Source organism: Amblyomma americanum, chromosome 7 (genome assembly GCF_052857255.1).
Source record: "Amblyomma americanum isolate KBUSLIRL-KWMA chromosome 7, ASM5285725v1, whole genome shotgun sequence".
NCBI lineage: Eukaryota > Metazoa > Arthropoda > Arachnida > Ixodida > Ixodidae > Amblyomma > Amblyomma americanum.
The window spans coordinates 42,658,057-42,671,013 of NC_135503.1; the positions used below are offsets into that span (position 1 = coordinate 42,658,057).

Consider the following 12,957-nt stretch of genomic DNA (forward strand, 5'->3'; position numbering starts at 1 on the left):
AGCAGCTGTGACATACGCTGTTGCTGAAACGATAGTTCACATGGGACCGCTGAAAGAAGCCCTTTGCCAAGTTATTCGCGACCTCATTTAAAATGACACTACTGCGGCCAGGCACAAATTTCAAGACAAGCTTACTGACTATACTAGCCTGCTTTAATATTTTACTACAATCCTAAAACAAGAGTTCACTTTCCTTCAACCATGAGCACAAGGTCTCGTACTGTCACGGCACCAAATCAAAGAAATCGGCATGTCTTAAACTAGTCTTTTAATACCGTGCAAAAGCCACATTCTACAAGGAACAGTTTAGTAAGCTGTTGGTTCAAAGCAAATCAAGTAATCCAAAAGGAACTCAGCGCACCATAACCCTGCTTAAATCCAGAAGACATCAGTTGCATATCTAGAACAACTGTCACATGCATAAATAACAATAGACAATAAATGTGCATTACAGGAGAAGTAGCAACCAACCCCAACAAAGAAACTGCTGGCTCTGTAAAAGGGCCTAGCAGGCGTATAATGCATCGACTATCACAACATACAAATCTCATGCAACCACATAAGCACAATGTGCAAAGTTTAACAAGTGTGCACTCCCAAAGAGAAAACCCAATTTAGGTTAAAAGTACTAATGCAAGGGAAAGCTGTTCAATTACCACTAACACAGAGGCTGAAAACTATCAATGATGCAAGATGCAAGAAACTGGTCTACATCATGTCGACCCAAAGCTCAGACTTGAAAAGCTCTTGTTCAGCATTTGCAGTGTTCTCAACATGACTACTGTTAAGTCCAGTTTTTCAGCACAAGTTAGCAGTCATCTCTACTAAACCAAAAACAGTTTCTTGCTCATTTTTATTACAAACTTCATTATGCTTACGCAGCTACAAGAGTTATTCAGAATAAAATATTTATCTTTGGAAGACGGAATCACAATGCAAAGAGAAAAACATAATTAGAAAAGATAATTCACAGCAAAATGGGCAGGTGAGAACGTCATAATTGTGAGGCTGCTGGCCTCTAGAACATGCATTACCCTGTGTTAATTAAGCAAATCCTTAAGTATGTGAAACTAAAGAATTTTAACATTTTCCTCTTAAAGTTAGAGAAACACGCACTATCAAAAATGGTCGCCTTTGAGTGGTGAGGCTGCATCCTATATCACAAACTTATACAGTCGGTAAAATCATCACAGACTCACAGACCAACATCATAATCCACACTGTTATCAAGCACGCTCTTAGTGTGCTGCACTAGGTGCTCCTGGTTTAAAGTGGCTTTCACAGCATTGTCTTTCTTCATAGCTTCGATCCACTTGTGAAGAAGTGGGAACTCCTCGGCAGTCGGTGCCTTCAGCTCGGGAAAGATGGTTGAAAAGGCTTCAACTCGAGGAAAGAACGGCCAGACCATGTAGTCAGCAAAGCCTGGCTTGTCTCCTGAAAAGTAAAGAGCATATGCTATGTTATATCACATTATGTGCAGTTAAGCATCCAAAAAACCTTTCTGTGAACTATGACAGACACGGTAGTGAAAGGCCCGGGATTGATTTCAACCACCAGGTATTCTTTAATATGCACTGACACCATATACCATACAAGTAAAAAAAAAGATAAACAAGGCACTGAAATTACAGATGTCCAGAGATACTATGTGGCTGAAATGCTACTAACTGGTTTCCAGCCAGCAGAAACATGAATTAGCAGCTATCCTGTCTCAAAGTGCAAAAATGCGTAGCTGCTGCACAATTAAGAAGTAATTACTTGTTAGCATCCACTAAAGTGAAGCCATACGGCTACAGAGGAAAGCTATACAGCTTCCACAGACACTTCATAGCTGAAGAAAAATTCATCCTGGTCTGGGGTTCGAACCCCGGAATTATCAACCACTCAAAGTGGGAACGATGTTGGTGCAATGTTTAAAGGGGCTCTGAAAGGGGCTCTAATAAGATTGTAGTATGCCTGGGATGTTAAAAGGATGCCACTTCATGAATATCTTCCAGCAAGAGCCTTTTTTAGTGCTCTTTGTAGAAGCTGCGTTATCTGTAGTCAAAGTTTTAATTTCAGTGTCTTCATGCCTTTCCCTCTCCTCTCGTCACTTTTTTGTACGCTGAAAGGTCAGCGCTGCTCTGCCAGCCCCACCACCGGGAGTAGAGCTTCCCGGCCCGCCGGAGCTGAGCGGCTAACTGACCCCGGCCATGGTAGCTGCCTGATGCCTGAAAGAATGTAACCAATAGCCATCTCTGCAATAGCCAACTTTCGTGCAATTGTAGGTTCTGGCCAAATGTTTTAGGGGAATACCCCAAGGTGGAGTAAGTTTGTAATAAGGGAGTGATTACTCATTGGCATCCACCCAAGCCCAATCATTGGGCTATAAAAGAAAGCTATACATCTTTATCAGAGAAAGCTGTATAGCTTTCCTTTATAGGCATATGTGAATGTGCTCTCCTCGGAAGCTGGGGAGTGAGGAAGGAACGCACCACAAGGAAAGAAGCAAAGTGTGCATTTCCGCTGGAGCAGGCAGTTGGCCGCATCACCCTGAGGCAGCAATTTCGCAAAAGCAAAGAATCCTTGGGTATTTTTATTTCTTTGGGCTTAATTTGCGGCTACGCTGTCTGCAACTGGAACTATTTATTCATGGAAACCCAAAAAAACAAAATAAAAGAAAGAATGACGTTCTCCACAACACTCTTAAGTGCCCCTTTCATATGTTTTCTAAAACCCAAGAAGAAGAAAAATAAAAAGTTGGCAGCACTACACAAAGGCTGGCAGAAATAAAGAGCCCGTGTCCTCACACCACGAGTCTGTCCCAGAGCTGGCCACTCAGCTCCAAAGCTACACAACAATGAGCACACTGGCATAGCGTGGAGATCATTTGTTTCAGGTCTGTCATAGGTTGAGCAAACACTGACCTTTAAAAATGAATTCTCCCTTCTGTATAAAACTAATGTGTAAAACAGGCTGCCAACCACTTTCTCTCTTTCCCTCTTTATTTCCCTTTCCACCTGTGGCTGGAATCACTAGGGATCTCCCTTCGATGAAGCCAGACATTAAGTACTGCTCACCAGAGAGGTAAGAGTCTTCCTTGCAGCCAGTTCCTCCTCATAGACGCGTACCTTGTCTTTGAACTCCTTCCACAATTCCAGCCTATTATCCTTGTTGTAATGAATCTTCAGCACTGGCATCAAAGCCTATTAGATAAAATGCAAACATGAAGAGGCAAACACAGGAGTAAGTTCACAGCATCTAGGCCTGTAAGGTGAATAATTACAAAGGTTTCTTTGACAGCTGCATTATATTATCCCCTAGTTAAAAAAAAAAAGATGATGTGCATGCAACCTCTAATAAAGGAGTTCAATGATAGAGTAATTATGCAAATCCAGTACAGCTTCAGCAAGAAGTGACCAGAGAGAAGTACTTCAGCATCTGCACTTTTTGTACCCCTTTTCTGTGGGTTTTTTTCACTCATTAGGTGCATCCTTTATGCCAAAAAAACATGAGCTTGACAATACAATCAAATGAGACATTAAGGTGGTAAATACAGTCAATCCCAGTCATAACACTGATTAGGACAATATATTGGATACAGCAATGTACAGCTGTGGTGAATTCGGCTGGGCTATGTTTTCTAAGGGAAAATAAACCAATTAGAGCAATGTTGCCACAGCACATTAATGGTCACAACAATTGAATCTGTTCCAAACAACTATAACAGGACTGAGAACATGATGTTGCCATGGCGTCAGCCGAACCACAATGACAATACAGCATACACTTCTGTGTTCAGAGGCAAACATGATGCTAACCAAATATCGCAAATCAGACTGCTCTAAAAGAGCATGTGGTGGACCATAATCCTCGTCTTCTAATCTTAGCTAACTTGGCTACGTACCAGACATGTTAGGTTTAATGGCTTTATGGGGTTCAAGGCCCTGAAGCGGCTTAGTCTATAAGGAATGCCGTAGTGGAGTGCTCCGAATAATCTCGACCACATGGGGTTCTTTAACGTGCACCGACATCACATAGTACACAGGCCTCCAGCATTTCAGCATACATCCCGCAAGGCAGTACAGACCAAACTGCTGCTTCGCTGGATAGGCTGCATATGCTGTCATGTGCTTTCCATGTTTGGCTCACTTGGTTGATCGGATATGTGTGCATTGCAGTGTGGTGGCAATGTTTTTCATCCTAGCAAGCACAAGTGCAGGCTTGATTACCATGGATGCAGTACAAGTTGCTTTTCACTGCAACATGCTAAGTTGGCTTGCGCTTTACAATGCCTACTTGCATCTGAGTTCAAGTTCAAGCTACTAACAACTGTGCTCATCATATTCACCACATGGTCAGAATTCACTTCTCCCCTCTCAGGAATTGTTCCTGAATAGCAGAATTCACTCTGGCTCTTGTGGACCTCTTGAGCAGAGATCTGGCTTTTGACAAAGTTTCAGCCTGTGCTATGATGGCAGAGCTTTGGTCACCGATAAATTGCACCGATGACAGCTCATCAGGACTCGAAGCATTCTTGCACACTTCTGGTGCAGTAAAGACAAATGAAGATTTCACTGAGCAGACGATTGTCGCAGGTGCCACTGTAACAGGCAGTGATGGCAGGGATTAACCCATGCAATTTGTGCCATGTCAGTAAGAAGTGCCTGCCCTCTCTGAGTAGCCAAATGCCTCGCAGACACATGTGAGGAAGATTACTAAGGAACAAAGCTAACTAGTGAAGGACATATTATTTTATTGTTAACAAGTAAAGCGGTGCAAAAAGTTCTGCATTCATTTTATTAAATACATGCAAGTTGTTAATGTTTCTCTTTTCTGTGCAACCTGGTCATAGCAATTATTGATTATAACAATATTTCTTTGGTACTTCAATACTGTTATAACTTATTAAAAGGGTCGACTGTACATCAATAGAGCATTCTCCCAATAACGAAACAGAATTGCCCCTGTTTGTTTTTTAGAACTCTCAGTAACTGCTCATTATCTCAGCACAGAAACAATACCTCAATCGGCAACACTTAGTGATTAACACAATATGTGTGTGTTGTGTTGGGTTCAATGGTGCATAGGTAACTGAGGCCATCATGCGGTTAATGCAAGGTTAATGTGTCTGCATTGTGAGAAAGGACCAAAATTATTTAACACCCTACAATTTGTTCAGACGCTTTGTTTCATTTAAAAACGAAAAAAAAAATGCAGGAACTGTCAGTGAGTGCTTTTTCTCCCAGGAGTAACCTAGGGTGCAACAGGATGCCTTATCACAAAATTGTGGGAATTGCATTTTCCCTAGTCTCTGAAGTTCAGTGCACGAACACAGAATGTGGTTTGTGGTGACCACTTCTTTGCAGAGCTCACATGTAGGTTTCTCTTGCTTTTGTCAGAATAAAGTTGTATTTAAGGTGTGTGTGTGCCTAATGCAAAGATGAAATAATATCAATTTAATGAAATGTTCTTTATGTGTGCATGACTTCCATTCTCCTAGGATGGGTTTTACCAGGCGTAGCTAGCTATTTACTTGATTATTCCGTGTACACTGCCATTTATCCCTCAGTTTACAGAATAGTAACTTTAAGTAATCTTTACAGGGCATGTTTATTTTCTTAATTTCCTTTTTGCATTCTTGGGCTGTGCATACTGCTGCTATCTTATTCCCATCAATTCCGATGTGGCATGGGACCCAGAATTTTGTTGTCTTTGCATGGTGACCCTTCTTATGTATTATACCACCAAGTAATTGTACAACTGAATTTTTGGAGCTTAGTGCTGTGAGTATGCTCAGGGAATCAGTGTAGATAATACTGTTCTCAATCTTATCGTTATTTTTTATACAGCTCTTCAGCTGTATGCACACTGATGCACACTGAGGAAGCCCTTTTTTTTTTCCAGTTCCCCTTCACTACTGCATTTTTGAGGTAAACTGCAGTTTTCAACTGTTTATGTAAAATCAGTGCAGCTATGATATTTTTCATTTAGTGCAAGATGTTCTTGTATGACATGTTCAGGTGGGGTTTGTTGCTTATGAAAATGAGTAACAGTGAGAGCGCACACGGTGGAAAAACTATAACATGGAGCCAGTGGGTTGTGGCTTTGTGCTGTATCAAGTAGTGTGTCTAATACGCCAAGACTCTGCCACATCTCTTCAAACCGCAAAAGCAGTGACCTCGCAGCTTATGGTTTATTGCTGAATATTATTCTGGGAGGACAAGATGTGACTACTGTATAGCAAAGGTGTTTTGTTCATGCTCTTACTACACAAACCCATGCACACATTAGCGTGGTTCTTCCATCTTCTAGCGACAGCTCATTTGCTTCCACATAAAGTCTGGCGACAGGTGATGTTCTCTATGAGCCACATGAAATGTTAATCGTAGATTATGTACAGAATCTCATTTTGTGTATGATGGCCTTGCTTAGCCATGGACTACACATCTGCAGTCTAAACAAGCACATACCAACGAATGATAAACGTGTAGGAGGCATGATCTATTGGACCCTTACCGTTTTCATGGGACCACTTTGATGTTGAGGGTTTGCGTGGCTTGGACTTTCATGTTTTTTACGTGAGGGAGAAATGTAAGTTTCTCATCAAAAATCAAACACAGAAATTTGTGCTCGTCTTTCACTGGTAGCGAAATTTCGTTCCGGTACAAAGTGGCGTCAATTTGCAAGCCTTGTCTAAGAAAGAACAAAACTGCCACTGGTTTTTGTGGTGAAAACTTGAATAAATTTCTGCCTGCCCATGTTGCTAGTTCATTTATTGCCAACTGTACTAGTCTCTTGTTGCAGGTTGGTGCACTGTATGATGTTGGTGGTCATCTATATAAACTGAATACATAATGGACTTCGGAATTGTTTTAGCTACTGATCCATTTTCACTAAAAACAGCGCAATGCTTAGAATACACCCTTGCAGTACCCCATTCTCCTGGATAAAGGCCTTTGAAAGAGCTGTACCTAGATGAAGATGAAATGAATGGTTAGATAGGAAGTCATTCAAATTGATTCTTCGTGGATGCCTAGATCTGCCAGATTGTGCAGGATTCCAAACCTCCATATTGTGTTCACTCGCCGCGGTGGCTCAGTGGTTAAGGAGTGCCTACTGAACTGGAGTACCGGGGTTCGAACCTGACCGTGTTCGATGTAGGCGAAACGCAAAAGGCGCCTATGTGCTGCGCAATGTCAGTGCACATTAAAGATCCCCAGGTGGTCGAAATTATTCCAGAGACCTCCACAACAACAGTTCTTTTTTCCTTTCTTCTTTCACTCTCTTCTTTATCCTGTGGCACAGTTGTGGACACCCAGATATGTGAGACAGCTACTGCATCATGTCCTTTCCCAAAAACGAGTTTTCATTTTCACAACTGCCACCTCACAGCATGATAGTGGTGTTCACTGGAGAGTGAAAAGGGGCATCCATCAGATTGCGTTTTTCTGAGGGGCATGTACCATGTGGTAATCTCTGCCCCACCCACATCGCAGTGCTCACTACTCCTCGTCACTTCACTGCTCCAGCACACTGCAATCATTTTGAATGCGAGTAGCGTGGCTCATGAAGGGCTATTTTAAGGGCTACTGTAATTGTTTTGAATATAAGTAGCGTGACAGCTACAGCTTCTAATCAGGTGTTGAGTCAGAGCTTGTGAGTTGCGACAACATTTTGCACTATAATGGCAATGTCACCCAAGAGGCTGCTTGTCTACTCTCAGTCACGGTAGAAGACTTTATATTTCTTGATTACATTCGTGTGCTTGGGAGCTAGATTTGTTTCCTGTAAACACAAAGCAACAGGTGACAGTATAGCTGCCTTCCATGTCACTGAAGTTATTTATATGTTCCCTACAATTCCAGCATACTATGAACATCATCTTATCCTATGTGTGTGAAGTGGAAAACCTCGGTTGTGCTTTCCTGCTACGGGGTTTATCATTCTTAGGCCATTCTAAGGAGTACCTCCAACATAATTAAAAACTTTGCGCAGAATAAAACAGGACGGGAGGGAGAAACATGTCCTGTGTTATTCTGCGCAAAGTTTTTAATTATGTCGCTACGCCAACTGGCCCAACGTTCTACCCTATTGAGTACCTCCGACATCGACAACGCAGGGCTACCTTGGCTAATGTCCACTGCCTCATCAGAGGTGCTGCAGTGTGATGCATAATGCATGTGTGCATTTGAGTTAGACCTCGCCTTGAGGAGAGAGGCCTTGAAGCCTGCCGAAGCGAGTGTCTGCATAGCCTGCTTTGCAGGCAATGTAGTAGCGTTAACTACTTACACCTGGGGCTTGGATGGCCTGCCACAGGCTCACTGCGTATGCCCCGGGCAGATGCTGAATTTCAACACAGTATGGAGAGAAGTTGCACCACTATAGAGCACATTAGGTTATAAAAGCGCTTGTATCTTTGCTTATAACAGACAGTTAAAGCCAAATTACACCATAATACTTGGTAGACAAAGCAACGTTTATTTCTTGCTTTGCTACTGCCATACATTTTGTACTCATTGGTGCCTGTTGGATTCAGAACAATCAATACTTGGGTTCTTAACTTATCATCAGGCTATGAAATGGTCGAGAAGCAGTCACATATGTTTAAGGTTTCAGGCCACAGTGCCCCATATCACCGCAGCCAGGGCCCCTGCAAAGTACATTTCATCTTTTTCCCACCTCAGATGAATGCTCTAAAGACAGCCATAACTTGCCGTTTTCTGTACAGAGAGTCTTAGTTGCAAGCTAGTGAATGTTAAGCTCCAGCACTAAAGGATGCAGTTTTGGTGACAATTAAGTGATAGGTCCGAACGTGTTACAAAGAATTTTCTGTCCTGAAACCAGCCCACTTGCAGATGGTGCCTTCTGATACTCACCGCAGAACCAACTTCAACAAACATCTTCTGTCTTGCCTTCTGGTAGGGGTCATTTGGCTGAAGTTTTGTTGATCCATATGCATCATCCAGGTACTCGGAAACTATGAGCGATTCGCAAACTAGTTTGTCGTCTTGTTGAAGAATTGGAACTTTTCCAGCAGGGTTCAACTTGAAGTGCCATTCAGGCTTGTCTTTGAGGTTGATATTGACCACTTCATGCCTACAAAGAGCAAGACAGTAATGAATATTTTTACACAAGAACCTGAACCAGCTACAAAGGAAAACCAGCTTACATTTCAATGGCTTCTTAACTTACCCTATGCTCACCTTTCTGTGGCATCTATGCTTGCATTTAGAATCCCAAAAATATGTGCCAAACCAATTAGCTGAATGATTCCTTCTGAAGTTTGGCAGGAAGCAATAATTTCATGCTGTTCATTTTTTTCCTTGCAAGTTAGTTGTTAGGCTTAAAACTTATTTGCTACACGACAAAAAAAAAAAACAGTAATGTGACTTGGCTTTGTAACACTATAGTTTAACTTCAAAGGCTTAGCGGACAAAGCGGTAAAGGTCAACAATTAAGATTGCAAAACAGTTTATCGTATCTGTTGTCAGTACCTTGAAAGAGGCTTCTTTGCACTGCAGAAAAAAAAGCGAGTAGACTGCAAGTACTACAACAAACCCAGTTTATTTTTCGAGTTATTAGTGCAACAACATATTGTTACCAAATAAAGACCTTCTATTACGCTCTTGTCTCACAAACTGTAAAAAAGCCACAGCACTACCTATCAGTGTTTCGAAGAGAGTGAATAAGTAGGGGAAGTGCAGGAATATTTTAGTCAAATCATAGAATGAAATCTAATACCACCTCTAAATTGATGCAGTTCTGAATGAAGAAACACTGGCTCAATTAATCAACTAATATTTCAATGTCAGTGAATGTAGGAAGTAGACAAGACAAGTAGACAAGTTTTGTAGTTCTATACTACTGTGTAGCCTACTATGAGAGATATATTCAATCAGCAGTCTACAAAAATTTACATCAGTTTCTTTGCCTCCTTCTTGTGTCTCCAAAATGCTTAGCTTGCTGAAAAATAGGCACCACTCGTTTTGTACCTTTCAGTTAAATGTACATTTAAACAACCTACACTCCATTGATCATCCTGTAGAACTGAACCTTGCTGGACTGCGAGAGGAAGTGCTAGAACACGAAATCATCCTTTAGTGACGATGACCTTAGCTAGAATAGAATTCCCTGCCATCTATCACATACTGTAAACAACTAAATTTTCACAATGACCTAATCTTCACCTTTTTTGCGAATCACACACAGCTTGTGAAAAATGGTCCTGTGAATAATTTCAGCAAGATGCCAAAAATGGTGCAGCAAAATATGGCTGTAAGGTCAGCACACCGTTCCTGTGAGCAGCTATAACTTGAAAACGCATTGGTAATTCCTCGTTAGCAGGTTCTCCTCCAAGAGAATGTGTCGCCTTTTCTAGAAATGGCTCCCTTCGCTTCTGATGTCTGTGTGCAGAAAGGGAAACATTTAAATTCTAATGTTCATAAACTCTTTAATGGCTTTTGGGATTAAAGACTTGCATTTGCCGCATGAGCGAGGAGAGTTTATTATGAAAAAAAAAGTTTAGGTCCTGGCTGGGGCTGCATAATTCAGAATATGTCTGAATTTATTCTGAAAATGCCGTCTTTGAGGAAAAATAGCCATCAAGAGTGCCTTGTTTTGTCTACTCTTGAGTTCCTGCTCAGGTGTGTTCCACGAGTGTGTGCATCATGTAGCATGAGCAATGTATACATACATCCCTTGCAGAATCAGAAAGATGCAGGCTCTGGGGAAGAGAATCGCGAGAGGTGCCATGTCGACTTCACGAAATTTAATGCTTGCGAAGCATTCCTAAACTGCAACTTTCGCTCAATCTGCAAAATAGTAAGCTCGCGAAAAATATGACATTATGTGCCTCAGAAAGTGCCTACCAGTTCAAAGGGCTGGAAAATGCCTCCACAATTATTAAATAACTTGGTATATAAATGTAAAAAAATGCCAAGAAGCAATAAATATTAAGTGCAGCTTGTTTCAAAGATGTTGCCTTTTTGCGAGGTTGCACTCGAATCGTCTGTAGGACAAAATTTAAGCTTTCTTGTCACTCACTTACAGCGATGCAAAATTCCATATCCTTATCATTAAAAAATGGAGTCCTTACCTGCAGCCACCAACGCTCAGCACTCAGTTTTTCACTGTTGTTGAATGTGGTGAAAATTTGTGGCTGTTTGGTATTCTTTCCGAAATATTTGTTTCCGTAACAGAGGAGAATAATGCATACAAAGTAACTGAATGGTTAGACACCTTTTCACCTCAGTGTTGATCCTGACACTAATTTCCTCTCCTTGATGTGTTATGGATATTATACGGTTCGTAACTGCAAAGGACCTTGACACGTTTCGCATAGCGATTCGGATAAGGAGTTGACGCTCGCGAAGGCCGCCTCTATGGCTGCCTTGCAAGCGGGAGAAGTGTCGCGATTTGCAAATGAGGAATTATGTTCTGATGAAAGCGACTGACACTCACTCGATGTTTTTGGCATGAAGTACGAGAAGAGACCTATGGCAGAACGGGCAAAACCGCATGCTGTATATACGCAGCTTTCCCGGCGCCAAAGACGGGCATGGCATACCTGCACATATGTTTCAGGACAAAAGTGACACAGCTGTCAAACAAAACTTCAGCTTATTCAATTATACTGCTCGCGTTTAACCTGGAGATGCAAGCTACATCAGCCACAGACATACAGCACATTTCGGCGATCTGTTTCATCTCACGCTTTACGTAGCAAAAAGTAACGTCTTAAACATGCGTTAGCAAATCGGATCCTTGGTGCGCAACGCACAACGACAAGAAACCTTCACATTTATGCGGAACGCGTGAAGAAAGTTGAAACGCCGAAACGTCTGCACTTTATTTTGGCTGCACTTCTACATCAATCACACTGAATGAAGGAATTTGTGAGGCTCGGCTGATTTTGCTATGGGCGGAAGGTCAGCTAAAATGTGGGCTTACACAGTAGATCAAAACAAAGCAATAATATCGTTGCGGAACAAGCACGATTCACAACCAAAGTTTAGTTGGAAACATTACCTGCTTTGTAAGCCTTCAGAGACATCCTGCTGATACCAAGCACACAGTTTATCCCTTTCAGCCTACAGCCGTGCGCCCTCAATACTGAGGTACAGTGAATAACTGAGGTTAGCAAGAACCTGCGCTCGAACAGCTTTCCAGCCACACCGCGTTTCCGGTCACGCAAAAGATCAAAATCTATGCGAACGACTGGGTGCGTGCCAGCACATAACGAGTACTTTCAGTTCACCCTTTCGCAAAGCAAGAAACTACCTTCATACCTCGCCTAGAGATGGCGGCACATGTCCTAAGGTGACCATGCCATGAAAGATTCAGCTTGTGGCGGCAAATTAGAAAGCAGATGTAGATGTGCTGCTACTCATTAGTCGAGATGGCACAGGGCCAGAATATTGCTTTGATCTTGTCGCCATCGACTCACTACGGTAGTCTTGAAATCGAAACTCTCGATCAGTCATCCCGCAGTAGTGAGGAGGGGTGAACTCTTGGAGCTTCGGAGGTGAGCATTACGGGACCATTTGTCTACATGTGTGCTTACCCGAGAACGACACCATCAATATAAGTTCTCTCTCACACAGACAAGAGCGCACGAGGAGTCAGGAAGCGTTATGAGTTATCACAAAATTCGCTAATGAATAGCACTCGATTAACATTAACTGTATGCATGCGCAAAAGCTCAACGCTCCTGGTCATCTTGGACTCAGGAAAGCCGAATTTAGCTTACTTCTAATCGTTTTTTCATTAATTAGAACGGGCGGGGAAGCGAGGGGGGGGGGGGGGGGGGGCTGTCAATATTAGAGGAAAAGCGGTAGTCATTTTTGGTAGTGATCGGTGTAAAAAAATTTGTTGCGAAGGAAGGGGTGCTTTCAGAAAAACAAGGGGGTGTGCATAGAAAATCACTCCTATTGCTTTGGTTCTTTCGGGTTTAACGCCCCAAAGCGACACAGGCTA

The 12,957-nt window shown here is 42.2% G+C and overlaps 1 protein-coding gene across 1 annotated transcript; it reads right to left on the reverse strand.

The window, feature by feature from the left end:
* Positions 1-1,072: 1,072 nt before the first annotated feature.
* Positions 1,073-12,229, reverse strand: LOC144098968 (glutathione S-transferase omega-1-like). Its single transcript, XM_077631956.1, has 5 exons — positions 12,010-12,229; positions 11,443-11,548; positions 8,859-9,078; positions 3,053-3,185; positions 1,073-1,455 (listed from the first exon to the last, which is right to left on the reverse strand). Exons 1-5 carry the CDS (start codon positions 12,032-12,034, stop codon positions 1,196-1,198), a joined length of 744 nt encoding a protein of 247 aa, XP_077488082.1. The 5' UTR covers positions 12,035-12,229; the 3' UTR covers positions 1,073-1,195.
* Positions 12,230-12,957: the final 728 nt, after the last annotated feature.